The following is a 15,749-nucleotide window of genomic DNA, read 5'->3' on the forward strand; positions in this document are numbered from 1 at the left end:
CTGGTTTTCAGTGAGGCACCTACGCAGCCCCTGGCGACGGCAGAATTGGAACCCCAGACCACATCGGATTCTCAAGCAGAGAGTTCTAGGCCGACGCAGCCATTTTCTTTAGGCCCTACTGACGACATTGCAGAAGGAGAAGCCGGTGCTGTGGAAACACCTTCGGTTTCAGAAGGTGTCTTCAGATCGACTACTCTCACCATAAAATCTTATGCTAAGCTTAAGACTCCTCTAAAACCAAAAAAGACTGCACATCAGTCTCCAGTTCAAGGCCCCATGCCTAAGAAACAGATGCTTAAAATGGCTGAAGATTTGATTTCTTTAATCAGGGGTTCTCAACCCCCCCCCCCAGACAAAAGGCCCAGACAAGTGGAGGATTATGTCTCCTCTGATCAAGTTCCTCTGAGGAACAGGATTACTCCTTTCCCCCTTATGAAGATTTTGATGCTGAAGATTCCATTCCCTCAGCTTCTCCCCCTGAAGACTATTTCTTTGGGGAAACCTTACATACTATGAGGGAACATTTCCACTGGGAAGGTCAGGACTACTCCGACTCAAAGAAAAGGCTCCGAGAGTTTCTTTTACTCCCCCAGCACAGACCACTTGCTATCCCTCCAGTTTTAGACATTGTGGATGATGTTTACTTAGAATCTAGTCTAAATCCAGATTCTCTGCCTCCTGCTCCAGCCAAACCAGATAGATATTATAGAGTGCCTGACTCTCACAAATTTCTTTACAAAAGCCCTGTTGCTGACCCAGAGACAATCTCCCAGGGTCCCAAAGGGGCTAAGGCTTCTATGGCTAAAAATCCTGTACCCTCTGAAAGGGACTCAAGAGCACTAGATAGGTGGGGGAAGAAGGTTTACACCTCAGCTACTCTAGCTATGAGAGCACTAAATTGTCAATTTCACATGCTTAAATACCAGCAATTCCTAATGTCTCAAATAAAACAAAAGATGAGCACGCACCCTCAACAGTCTGAATTCAAGGAAATGCAGGATCTGTTGCATGCAGCTGAACAGGTGGGCAAACATACTTTACAATGTGGATTTGATTCCTTGGAAGCTTCCTGTAGAGCAGCTGTTATTGGGTCTGTTATACGTAGGCATGCTTGGTTAAAGGAACAAACTCTGCCTGATCATGTTAAAGCAAAGTTACTAGATGCACCCTTACAGCAGGATGTCTTATTTGGGGTTAAAGCAAAAGAGGTTTTAAAGAAAATGGAGGATAAGGCAAAATCTATGCAGATGGTCAAAGATTTCTTACAGGTACAACCCCCACACTTCAGCAGAAATTGGCTAACAAAAAACTGGCCCTTTCCAGCTTCTGACAGACCACAGAGGGGTAAATACAGGCGCCCAAGAGGCAGAGGACAAGCACAAATCCCTTACAAACCTTGCCAATGGGGCACTTACAAACCTCGCCAATGGGGCACTGCAACACAGAAGGGAGGAGAAGACAGGTCCCAAACTACTAGAAGGCAAACACAATGACTTAAACCTCAAACTGCCAAGCAAAACTCTCTTGGCAGCTCCCTTGGGAGGAAAATTAGCATTTTTTACAGACAACTGGCGCATCGTCACAAAGGACAAATGGGTCCTAGACATTATCTCACAAGGATACAGATTCCATTTCCACACCTTGCCAAAGATAAAAGGAATGCCAAACCTGCCACAAAATCAATGGGCAGAGGCACAAAAACAAATTATAGCTCTCATGGATATGAGAGCCATTCAACTGGTACCTACACAGGAGCAAGGCCAAGGATTTTACTCAAGGCTCTTTCTAGTCCCCAGAAAGGACAATGCTTGGAGACCCATTCTGGACCTTTCAATTCTAAACACCTTCTTGCAAGTACCCCAATTCAAGATGCTAACACTACAGCAGCTTCTTCCCATGTTGGGCAAGAAAGCTTGGCTAGTAACATTGGACCTTAAGGAGGCATACCTGCATGTCCCTATCAGACAAAATTGCAGAAGATACCTCCATTTCATTGCAGGTTCAACCCATTACCAATTCTCTGCACTGCCCTTTGGCTTATCTACTGCGCCCAGGGTCTTCACAAAATGCCTGGCACCAGTAATTGCATACTACAGACAAAGAGGAATTCAAATATACCCATACCTGGACGACTGCCTCATCCAAGCAGAAAGCAAGGACATTCTCTTACATCATCTGGCTTTTGTAAAACACCTTCTAAGTTGCCTAGGGTACACAGTAAATGAAAAGAAATCAAAACTAGTGCCCTCACAAAATATGACATTCCTGGGTGCCAGCTTGAATACAATGGCCCAGATGGCTTATCTGACACCAGACAAACAACTACAACTAACTCAATACTTCAAAATAATGGCAACAAAGACCCAACTCCCTGCAAGAAAAATTCTGCAGGCCTTGGGCTTCATGGCATCTTGCATACTACTAATACCATTTTCAAAACTGCATATGAGGAAATTACAATGGTACCTAAAAAGCGTATGGACTCAACACAGCCACCGCTTGGAAACAATGATACCTCTCATTCCCTGCCTTCAACAGGAGTTTCTATGGTGGTCACAGGAATGTCACCTCAACAAGGGTCAGCCTTTCACCTTACCCCCCAGCCAGGCAAACTATGACAACAGATGCATCGGACTATGCCTGGGGGGCACATGTGGCAGGTCGGTGCGTTCAAGGCATATGGACTGCAGATCAAAGGAATCTGCACATTAATCAAAAAGAAATGCTAGCTGTACAGAATGCCCTGACAGCCTTCAAGGACCTCTTACATCCAGGACAGCTTATAATAAGGACAGACAACACCACAGTAATGTGGTACATAAACAAACAAGGGGGTACACACTCCTACCCTCTATGCAGGCAAGCAATGACCTTGTGGAACACAGCACTGGCTTACCAAGTTCAATTACAAGCTCAATTCCTGCCAGGAAAAAAGAACACATTGGCAGACGATCTAAGCAGAAACATCATGGATCCCCACGAGTGGAAACTGGATCCACAAGTATTTGCAATGATAACTCAAAAATGGGGGCTCCAGACATAGACCTGTTTGCCAACCCCCAAAACTATCAGCTATCAAAATTTTGCACAAGGACATTTCACCATCAAGCTTGGAAAGTGGACGCACTCTCATTCAGTTGGAAAATGCTGACAGTATATGCCTTTCCTCCATTGCCCCTTCTCACAAAGGTGCTGCTGAAAGTCAGGATGGAAAGACCCTGAATGATACTCATTGCCCCAGATTGGCCACGCCAGCACTGGTACCCACTATTAAGGAACATGGCCCAGGGCGCACCATGGATTTTACCACAAATTCCTCATCTGCTCACACAGCAAGGCAGTCAGATTATACACAGCCAGCTCAAAACCTTAAATTTGGCTGCATGGCAAATCACCTAAGCAACCAGCCAGCTCCTCTTTCACAAGCTGTTATGGATGTTATTCTGGAGGCCAGGAGGCCCAGCACCAGGAAAGCCTACTCAGACAAATGGAAAAGATTTTGCGCCTGGAACCAAGCTAAAGGCCAAAATACCCTTCAACCGGACATACCTCAGATTCTACAATATTTAACTGAGATGTTACACAAAGGACTTTCTTTTTCATCTATTAAAATCCACACCTCAGCTATTTCAGCTCACTACAACATGGATCCTCCCTTATTTTCACATCCACTTCTAAGGCAGTATCTCAGAGGGACCAAAAACATTAGGCCTCCCAGGAGAGCGCCAACACCAACTTGGGACCTCAATTTTGTTCTGAAAAAACTTACACTACCACCTTTTGAGCCTGCTTTCTCAGCTGACTTAAAGTTTATATCATGGAAGACTGCCCTGCTGCTAGCATTTACTTCAGCCAGAAGAGTCTCAGAGCTACAGGCACTAATGGCAGTAGAGCCTTTCCTCATTTTTCATCAAGACAAGAGTTTCTCTACGAACTAACCCCTCCTTTATGCCAAAGGTGGTATCCAGTGTGGCTCTAAATCAAACCATCCATTTACCCACCTTCTTTCCAAATCAACAGAACAAAGAAGAAAGACTCCTGCATTCCCTGGACATTCACAGGCAACTACATTACTACTTGGATAAAACTAAGGTTTTCAGAAAATCTGACCAGCTTTTTGTATCCTATGCTACAGCATCACAAGGAAAGGCTATCTCAAAACAGACCATTTCCAAATGGATAGGACATTGCATACGTTTTTGCTACACTCATCATGGAAAACCAGTTCCTGCTAGCATAAGGCCCCACTCTACCAGGGCAGCAGCTACATCTACAGCCTTCCTCAGGGGGGTGCCAACCAAGGATATTCTGGAAGCCGAAACTTGGAGTTCAGTACACACTTTCACCAAACACCATCACTTACCACTTTACTCGAAGACTAGAGCTGGCTTCGGCACTGCAGTTTTGCAGGGCCTTCTAGCCTCCTCTAACCCTGTTTGACTCCACCTCCCATCCTTAGCTTTGGAATTCTACCCAAGTGTGATGATTGCAGCAGGGTAAACACGATGAACATAGTACAGTTTTGTACATACCATAAATGTAGATGTTCGAGTGTATACCGTGCTGCAGTCCAGGTTACCCTCCCTCCATCCCCCTCTGACCTAACTAAAACCTTTCAATGCCTTACAATCTTATACAACCTTTGTGGTATACTTGCTTATAGCTGGAGGGATGTTTTGTTTGTGCTAAACTTTTATTACTGGTACTATCTACTGACCACCTTTTGGGGGGGCACCTGACATCTGGGGCAAGAAAAACTGAAGAAAATGGTGTTGGATGCCTCTTACGTACCCTGGCGCACTGATGTCAGGGAAGAAGCGACAGCAACCGAAGCCGGACCAAGACTTTGGAATTTAGGCCGACTGCGGGACCACCTGACGACAGGATACAACCCGTGTGATGACTGCAGCAGGGTATACACTCAAACATCTACATTTATGGTAGGTACAAAACTGTACTTTTCTTTCCATCCCAGGGTCTGGGTTTGCCTATCTCTAAACACACAATTTCTTCTTGTATCTCCAAGGCTATCTTGTTTTGTGAAGATTTCCATGACAAATCTCTTGCTGTGCCTCTTAGGGCTCATTCCACTAGATCTGTGGCTTTCTCGGAAGCATTCTTTAAAGTACTGGATACTAATTCCATTCTGGAGGCTGCTACATGGTCTTCTGTGCACACTTTCACCAAACATTACAAGTTGTACACCATTTCTAGATCAAGAGCAGGGTTTGCTAGAGCTATTCTCCATGACTTTGTTGAAAGCTCTTCAGTTCAAAGTTCCTCTGCTTCTTCCTCCTCCCAGAGTTTCTACTAAGCTTTGGTATTCTCCACATGTAAAGAATACTGCAACATTGAATAGGAGGACATAGAATATTTGTGTAAAATCTTACCATAGCCATAGATGTCCTTCTCTTCTATGTGGCAGTATTCTGTCCCTCCCTCCTTCTCCCTGCATCTTGTTTCTTTCCTTGGATGGCTTTGGCTTTTTATTGTTCCTTAGCTCTGGTGTTCCTTCTGGGGGCATTTCAGTTCTGAGGATTGTACGTGCGGATGTCCTTTTATGCTGATGTTGTCAGCAAATACATGCGACGTCCCACATACCTATAGTAGCTAAAAGCTGTTGTATGCTGGCTGTATGTCAGGTTCTTGGGTGTAGGACTTCACACATGTAAAGAATACTGCAACATAGAAGAGAAGAACATCTATAGTTATGGTAAGATTTTACACAACTATTCTTTCTTGCTAGAAGAGTTGAAGATTGTGTGCAATTACTTTTAATAGTGTCCTGCACCAGCCACTGCTAGACATTTGGCAGTTTTAGCTTTATGTTGCTTTTTATACAGTGATATTCACAGGGCTGAAAAAAATCTACTAACCAGTGACTGTCAAGACAAATAGGCAAAGAAAGGTTTTATGTTATACTGCTGTAAGAGCCCCCCCCCCCAAGACTAAGGCAACTGCAATGCTATTCCAGGATGGATATTTTTGCTGTTATGATGAGTATGTTGTGTAACTACATTCCATCTTATTAAAATGCTGAATTTTATTTTTATTTATTTTGAATTTGGTACCACGGAGGTCCCACTGGGTCATGAAATCCAGACCCGAAGGCCACTGTGATGAGAGTTCTGTCTCCGAATTATGGTTGGTATGAGTGAATGTGGGTGCACAATGTGACCTCATGGTTGCTTGGATAATGGTCCCATTCAGGCAGGCCTTCACCCCCAGGAATGTTCTGCATGTGTGGAATTCTTGCTCTCATGACCCATTGGTGAAAGTCTTGAAGGTGAACAGGCATTAAGATAAAAATTACTGAAAGAAAGAAAGTGAAAATGGCTCATTGACTACAGGGACTCCACGACTACCTATAAATGCATTATTGTCAAAAAAAGATAAACACATTGCTGGGATCTCAGTTTATGAGAACTCATATGGTAAAAGTAAAAAAATGCAGGTTTTTGCAAGGAGGTCAAGCCCTTTTGCAACTCCCATGTATGCGTGGAGGGAGGGCTGTTCTGCTACAGGCAATTACTTTTAATAGTGTCCTGCACTAGCCCTAGGGCCGATAGCCTAGTACCGACCTATGAACTCCTACTTACATGTATAGTGATTCTAAGGTCACGCAAGGCCATTATAAAACCAGCCATGCTTCTGCTTCCAACGTTATGTGCCCTGACATAAAATCAGTAAACAGAAAACATAACTAGACTGCAAACTGTGACAATGAACATCCACCCTGCCAAAATAAATGGAACACTGACACCCAATAGGATAGTAAATCAATGACCATACCTTCATAAACTCACACCTCATAAATAAGAACATGAATAAATTGGATGTTCCCTTTTCACAGAAATGTATACACCTAATTTTTGTAGTGCAGTAGCTTTCTAGTGGTGCTAGACATCCAGTCACTTGAATAGTACAAAATGTCACCTTTGAAATCAATCAAAAATTTGTCATCTAGAGAGGGAGAGATGGATTAAGAAAGATGATACTAAAAGATGCAGTTGCCTAAAAAAGTAGGCTTGTAAATGTGATACTAAATGCTTTAAGTATTGTAAAAGTAGTTACATAAAAAAATAAACTGTAAATGTTAAGATCGTATGGGAGATGATCACAAGGCAAAAGCTTTGTTCCAGCACGGAGTAAGAGACTACTGATGGGAGCCAGAGAAACAGCTAGTGAAGTGATGACAGAAACAATCAGAGGCCTACCTTCCTGGTGATCACAGAAACAGAGACCTACCTTCCTGGTGATCACAGAAACAATCAGAGGCCTACCTTCCTGGTGATCACAGAAACAATCAGAGGCCTACCTTCCTGGTGATCACAGAAACAATCAGAGGCCTACCTTCCTGGTGATCACAGAAACAATCAGAGGCCTACCTTCCTGGTGATCACAGAAACAATCAGAGGCCTACCTTCTAGGTCATTATGTAGGTGGACTGCAGAGTAAATGTGAAATGAAAGAAAAAATAAAACAGCTGCTACACTTCACTAACTGTAACTTTCAGATGGCTGGGTTAACTTAGTTAACTAGTAACAATTCTTATATTCAGTTACTTGGGTACAAGAGACACATGTCAGTTGTCAGACTGGGCCCAACCCCCTTCATGTGCAATAAAGTACTAAAGAGTGAGAGAGGTAGGTGTTTTTATATATATGTATGTATATATATATATATATATATATATATATATATATATATATATATATATATATATATATATATGTTTTCTTGTTTTCCCATCAGACAGTTTCAGTTCAAGAGTTCTAAAACTATATGTAAACTTCATAGTGCAAACCATAATAAAGAACCCTATTGCTACAATATTATTTCTTTTTGTTTTAAATAATTTTATTAATATTTAAAACCTGAATCAACAAAAGTTATAACCAAAGTAACATAAAAATGACAGAAAACAATTACAAGCTGTCAGCTAAAATCAGCACTGATCATACTAACTGTAGTGCATTTATTTCCAGCATATATGATAGCACTAAATATCTGTTGCAATACAAATTCTACAAATGCATATAAGATATATAAAAAACAGAATTATTTGATAATGCTGTTTTGATTATCTCCATTAAAATATTAAAGTGCTTAAACACTGGTTCCATTTTTTCTACTGATTTAAGTAAATGACCTTCCCCCTTCAAAGCGAGTAGTCAAATGTAATTGGAGTTCTGTAATCCATATTCTTGGTTAATTTTAGTTTTCCATTGATTTTAGTGGCACTTGCAAGAATAATTCTAATTTGTAATGCTTTTTCACTTCTAAACTTGCTAGACGTCAAACCAAAAAATGCAAATTTCCTTATTAATGGGGTTTTAATACCAAAGATCTGAGTTCATATTCTAACTTTTTGCTTCCATTTTATCTAACCTCTAGGGCAGTACTAATTCATATGTAAAAGATCTGGATTCCCACTCACATCCAACATAACTAATTTTTCCGTCTTCAGTTTTTAGGGGGTCTGGTAGATCTATGAGTTGTTCTTGTCGGCTGATAGGAAATTCCCCACCATTTTCTTAATTAGCCATTTTTTTACTAATCATGCTGACTTAGTTTACTACCTTCTTATTTTCTTAGTTGACTCAGTAAAGCCTTACATACATACATGCATATAGAAATATTTCAGGATTGGGCAATAATAACCTTCTAGCCTGCCAATATACCAAAATAATCATTCCCATAATAAGTGTAGAAGTGGTTATTAAAATAATCTAAACTAATGCTTGGCTAAATTTAATTTGGTTGTCTATTTCATGCATCAGTTACTCTGTCAGAGAACCAGTTAGTATATCTCTCATTTCAATACAATCTTCTACAAATGTTTATCTGATGATACCCTACTAATCCTTGATAACCACAAACATTCCCTGAGGTAGTTGTCTCTAAATATAATTTACCTGAATAAAGTCACCAGTAAATATGTCTCCATCAATGCATCTCCTCTCTTACTCCACATTTCATGATCTGCCTATACTTTTCTTTATTTTGAGCCACTTCTGTCAGGCAGTAATGCTTTAAATTGTTTTCTGTTTGCAGTCTCAGTAGACTTCTGCAGGACTGCACCAGGAGGTAATGCTTTGAATTGTTTTCTCTCTCGAGTCTTAGTAGATTTCTGCAGTACTGCACCAGGAGGTAATACTTTGAATTGTTTTCTGTCAGGTGTCTTCATAGATTTCTGCAGTCCTGTACCAGGAGGTAATGTTTCGTATTGTTTTCTCTCTGGAGTCTCAGTAGATTTCTGCAGGACTGCACCAGGAGGTAATACTTTGAATTGTTTTCTGTCAGGTGTCTTCATAGATTTCTACAGTCCTGTACCAGGGGGTAATGTTTCGTATTGTTTTCTCTCTGGAGTCTCAGTAGATTTCTGCAGGACTGCACCAGGAAAGATTTCTGTAGGACTGTAGTTCATAAATGAGCCACTGTGCCTGTGGCAAACCAAATAGTAAACATATCTCATCAACTGACCTAAATCCCTCTACTAAAGTATTTGACTCACTTTCTTTGAATAATTGATCTCAACAAGTTAGTACATCTTTTATTCCAGATATTACATCTAATACATGGCATGGCTAATAATAAAAGTGGGACAAAGGCCCGGAAAATAGGGACAGTTTTTAAATATTGCTCTTACAAAATTTAGAAAGTTGATAGAATAACAGGCTTTGCATTTGTATGAATTTTCAGAAGGGTATGAAGTATGAAACTCAAATGCCTGTCATTATTTTCTAACTTCATTCTTGAATTATTTGCCACTAATTTGCCAGAAAACCGCAATTTTATGAAAACAGACCCAAAATATCAGGAAAAAATGTGGACAGTCTGTGAAAATCTGTACAATTGTGAGGTATGAATGCATTTAAAATCATTAGCTGGTTTAAGTACTTGTCTTCATTCATCAGTTTAATATATTGATTGAATGATATGCTATGGTACACGTCTTCACATCTAGGAGACCCAACCCCTCCCCATGTCTTACAGGCAAATAAGTAGAGGTGAACTAGGTCAACTGATGCCCTGAATGATGCTCCCATTAGTACTCCCCAAACCCACAGGAGAGTCTTCAGGAATTTTGAAGACCTAAAAACTAACCCTACAGACTAAGCCAGTTTTGTTACTGACACACACACACACACACACACACACACACACACATCCTTGAAATCATTTAAAAAACACATTGTCTATAGTGGCTGCTTAAATGATTCCAAAGATTGCTTGCAGAAACTCACCTGTACCTCTTCCACCAGTTCAGTCATGCACCTTCACAGCTTGTACCCAGAGCAGCCAAATACCCTCTTTGCCCCACCCTAGGTATGACTCTGGAAAAAAACATAAGCACTTTCATGCTATTCAGAATAACTTTAGAAAGCGTTTGTGAGTTTTTTCATCTCACTGTTTAATAAAGTTGTCAAGGTTCCCAATATGGAATTTTGTTTTGAATGTTTTTGTATGGTAATGGGACTTACCACAGGTATAATTTTTGTTAGTGTTTATGGCCAGGACTGTGCCTATAAAGGGCATTCAGACCAGTGCACTTAGCATCTTAACATATAAAACAAAAATCTGTAGTTTACTTAAGTTTACAGGAAATTACAAAAAGTTAAAAATAAAGTTTCTGGAAAATTAATTTCCTTCTCATAGGATGTGAGCACTTGCCAATTTTCCATTATGGAATGAATCTATTGTCGAGTATCTTGCTGGCACTCTGTTATGTTGAACTCAACTCAATTCCACTCCACTCCACTCCACCCCACCCCACCCCATTTTTTTTTTCTTTTACTCCAGATCCATAACTTGGGTTGAGGAGAAATCTTCCTTGGGTAATCTAGACAGAATTACCTATGGCCCGTAAAATTATGGGCCTTGTAGCTAACAAGCAAAGTCAGCAATATCCATACCAGAATTTGCTATGACCTATTTGTAGCACTTTCATTCAAGTGGGCAGATGTAGTAACAGAGTATGTAAAGTGTAATGCAGAGGTACATGATGTACATGCCAGTTATCTGGAATTTTGTTGACATTGTCAGTGTTAACCTTTGCTAACTGTCCTATTAAACCTTTCTCTTATGGATAGAGTTCTACATAACCTGCAATCTTTATTTCATCTAATTAAAATGGTTTTGATTTTTAGTGGTCTCTTAGTTTCTCAAATGTAATTTCCCAGTAATATTGAGTATCTGCAAGCTGCTTCAGAGCTCTTGGTTCTTTTTTGAATTCCTAGCCGAGGTGCCTCCTTTGCTGAATCCACATGTCCTTCTGTGTGCAGAGCTCATGAATTAGATTCTTTTGTACTTTAGTTGGTTTAATGCCACCATGATATTCTCTTAATGTTAATATTGTTAGTATAAACCTGGAATAAGCATGCTACATGTTTTGATACATTTTCAACTAGATACTTAAAAGTATAAGAGTGGTGACATGGATATATGACTTCTAATGAAGTTTCCTTAAACTGTTGGCTATTCGTGCCTGACAGATCATTCTCACAGATGTTAAACTTATGATTTTTTCTCCTTTTATTTATCTTTTAGCTAAAGAGCAGTGGCCGTCACTCAGTGAGAATCACAGGGGTCAGCTCTCTGGATTTTAGAGCTGGATTTGCAACAAAAGACACCACAGATTTCAGTAAAACCAGTAGACGGCCAGTTCAAGGTATGTATTCATTAGCTACTCACTAATGTTGATTATTCAGGTTGATTTTATTATTTGCTCATAAAACCAATACTAGGTCAGTAATTTGTCATAGCAGGTATATATGTGTCTGTACTTTTCTCTGTAAATGAGATTCTCTTAAAACAGTCATATGAGCTGCCACTGAAATGGAAACTGCTAACAAAACTTTTTACATTCTATTTATTTTTTATTGTTTCACATTTTTCTAGAAAGATGTACGCTACTAACTCCAGATGTTAGTTTTGAGTGGACATTTTGCAATGTGAATAAGCACTACAGGATAGAAACAATCTGAAATAACATGCATCAGTCTTAATTAATAGTGTGCTGCTTTTGAGATATGCTTCCAGCAATTGCAGATGCCCTATTTGCATAGTTATGCATGAACATTTTTGCATTTGACTATTTTTTGCCCCAAGAATAAATATGAAAGGATTCCAACAACTGCAAAATGGATGTCAGTCATTCTTTTAAAATGGAGACTATATTTAACTGCACCTAAAAGGAAAAAATGTGCATAATTAAGCTTATAAGAAAAAATGTCATCAAATTATATGTCATCTGCTTGATTAAAATAAGGACTTTTTTCTATTTAGAGGCACTTTTTTCATTCATGCATAAGTGGTTAGATACTTATCACATCTCTTTTGCTGAGCATTCTGCATAAAAAACAGCTTTCTTTTTTGGTATCCAAAAAAGAAAAGTTTCACAGCTTTCTTATGATTTCCTGAGTTTCACTCACTTTTCCAAACATACAATCTCCCCAGGATGACAGCTATGATTATCTATGACCATTTCTATGAAAAAAAATACTTGTATGTATTTTTTGAAAATGGATCCTTGTTAATAAAAATAGTAGAATTTATTCTAGTACATCTGCTAGTTTGAAAAATGGCACCCTCCTGGACTCTCGATTCCATTGGCCCATTTCATTTTCCACTGTATCCTGTCTCTTTTCTTCCCTTTTCTTTTCAAGTACATACATACGTACCTTATCCAGTATAAATGCCCAAGGTATCAGCCATGTTTCTACAGATTTCCCTTCATCGGTTATTTGTTTTCTTTGTTTCAATTTACATTGCTTTATGCAGAATTTAAGTTATCTGTAAATCTTAGCAGACTGCACCACCATATAAGGGAAAGGACTTAAAAAAAAAAAAAAAAAAAAAAAAAAACTTCTGCGACACAAGTTTCAAGTCAAAGCTTAACAAAAAATGCAAAGAATACAGGAAGAGGTTGGAAAACAACCACATGATGTGTACTACAGTTACTTGAAGTACTTGCAGTCAACAAATGACATTTTTTTCTCTTTTTTTTTTTTTTTTTTTTGCAGAAATGTGAAGGAAAATACTGCTGCCCCATGAATGCTTTGCTAAATGATTTACATTATAATACAGGAGGCTAGCAATAGTTTGAGTACATTTTTTAAGGAAAAAATCTTCTCTCAGATGCTTCTTGCTTTGTGTTAAGCAGAGAACTAGAAGTAGCGAATCCTGCCATCTGTCATCTAACTGTCACTCTCGCTGACAGTGATAGATGAGAAGACAAAAAAATTTTGACAGAGAAGCAAAAGTTTAAAAAAGCTTTGGTGCTTAAAATAAACTACTGATGCTCAGATGTCAGATGGTGAAAACAAGGTACTCCTTCATCTGCATTATTTTAAAATTAATTCACTGATGGAGTCAGCAATCAAACTTGTAATTACTGTCTGAAAGAGCATTTAAAATATCTAAAATATAAGTCCATAATGTTTTGTCTTTAGAATGAATAGTAACTGACTTGACAGATGTGCTGTAATTTGAGTTAATCATGTCAAATATGTAGGTACAAGCAGTAATGTTATGCTTTTTGTGTTGTTTAATTAAGAACTTGGTACTTGAGAATAAACAAACAAGACAGTGTTTCAGCCTGAATGAACACAGACTGGCTTAAGTTATGTTGGACTTGGCTTGCATTAAAAATTAAGTTGTTGTTGTGTCTTTCGGCTTTTCCCAGTTAGGGGTTGTCACAGTGGAACTCCGGTCGGCTAATGATTGTCAGTAGATTTTTACGTGCCGAGTTGCCGGCCCTGATGTACAACCTTCAATGAAGGTATGCCCATTCATGCACGTCTCCACACAGAAGACGCTCTAGCTGAGAATCGAACAGGACAACGTCTTACTGTGAGGCGACAACGCTACCGCAACACCACCCCTGCAGTACTTGCATTAAAAATTAAGTACTACCGTAATTAATTTAGCAAGTAAATAAAACAAAAGATTTTGCACCAACATGCATTTTCTGAAGAGCAAGAAGTATGAAATTCTAATGTTGGTATTTTTTAAGGACTTAATTCTTGGTAATTTACTAAAAAAATTACAAGGGAGATGGCAAAACCAGGGATATCCTGCAAAATCAGGGACATTTAAGGGATATGAGGGAATAGGTTGTTGTTCCTTCGGCTTTTCCCGGTTAGGGTTCGCCACAGCGGAACTCCGGTCCGTTAATGATTGGCAGTAGATTTTCACGGTGCCGAGGTGCCAGCTCTGCGCCCAACATTCAACGAAGGCACGCCCATTCACACATTTCTTTCAAATGCCACTCGATCATGGGGAGGACATGCAGATGTGTCATTATATTAAAGACAGCCTGGTCAAATGCAAATTGACCAAAAAGGTTTACCATGAAAAACATGTTAGTCTGAAGGTCGAGTCCAGCTGTGCGAATCCCAAATGTCGACAGACTATTGAATACCGGCACTACTGACTGTTCTGAATTTGTCTGTCTTCCGGATCAATGTTCATGCTTCCTCCTTGGTCTGGAGAAGTAGGGAGTTTTGGCGTTCAGTGTTATGTTTGTGCATGTTGGCATTTGACATACCAACATTTGAGGAAAGGTTGCAGTGATATGAACACTTGACCTTTAGAGGAGCAAGATTTTGATAGTAAATCTACTGAAAATGTTTAGCTGAAAGCACTTACAGTGGTAGTAGAAAATTCCCCTTTTCCCAGTGTTTTGCAACATTGGAGTTGGTATATTTATTTTTGGGAGAGTGTGGGGGCTACAGGTGGGCTTACTCACTTGCAAAAAAAAGCCAAAAGGGCTTTTGGCTAAATGTTTTCTGTGGATATGGATTTGATAGCGCTACCACTGACCTTTTGACATGAATCTGAAGGTATACTTTTTTTCAGCATTGCTGAGACAGAGAGAGAAAGGCAGCTTGCTTCATGTTTGTTGCATCTCCGATAATTGCCAGTCTCCTTAGAATGAACTACCTTCATCCTTGCTGATGTGATGGACACAACTACCACCAAATTTGTTTTATGTATATTAAAACACAGCTTTTTCTCAGAGTCATTTTATAGGTATATTCCTACTGGTTTAATATGAGGAAAACTGTCTTGGCATAGTTCTATAGCTGATGTTAAAAAAGCAAGTACTAAAGTCATGGTGTTTACTTGGGAAAAGAACACTATCAAAAGAACAGTTTTGCCCACAAAACAGGCTTCCTATTTGCCATGATGGGGATGTACTCGTACGATGAGGTATGATTTCATAAGTTTATAGGTAGGTACTAGGGCCTATTATAAGTCTAGCCAAAAAGGTACCCTAGCTTTTGCCACCGAAGAAAACTATTTTCCTGTGCCCTTGTCGAGCAGAGCCACAGAAGTGATCCCCGGGGTGAATTTCGTATTTCCCATCCAATCATCAAGATTTTTCTTGAAGAGTGCTAATGAGGAGCTTTGTTTAATATAGATAGGTAGTTTGTTCCAGAGTATGGAAAGTCTCTGGAACAGGAATCTATCCCTCCAGCATGTTCTGTTTATTGTGATGATGAGGTTTGGGTCCCTGGAACGTGTAGCTTGGAGGGATTGGGATTTCTTTAAGTGGAGCATGTCCAACAGCTCTGGGTTTGACCATAGCTTTGTATGTTAGGCAGAGATCGCCTCTGAGTAGGCGATACGCAACAGAGTAAAGCTGGAGTTTTTTAAGACTGTCTGTGTAGGGCATCTGTTTGAGGCCAGTAATCCTCTTTGTGAGGTATTACTGCGGCCTTTCCAATTGTTGTAGATGT

General features: G+C 39.6%; 1 protein-coding gene across 2 annotated transcripts in view; it reads left to right on the plus strand.

Annotated features, from left to right (window-relative positions):
• HMCN2 (hemicentin 2) overlaps positions 1-15,749 on the plus strand; it is a 2,554,053-nt gene that overhangs the window by 401,675 nt on the left and 2,136,629 nt on the right. For both annotated transcript variants that reach the window (XM_044058392.1, XM_044058391.1), the window contains exon 7: positions 11,554-11,674. In XM_044058392.1, the coding sequence (XP_043914327.1) occupies positions 11,554-11,674 (121 nt within the window). The remainder of the gene's footprint in view (positions 1-11,553; positions 11,675-15,749) is intronic.

This window comes from Protopterus annectens, chromosome 16.part0 (assembly GCF_019279795.1).
Source record: "Protopterus annectens isolate FY-2018-M chromosome 16.part0, PAN1.0, whole genome shotgun sequence".
NCBI lineage: Eukaryota > Metazoa > Chordata > Ceratodontiformes > Protopteridae > Protopterus > Protopterus annectens.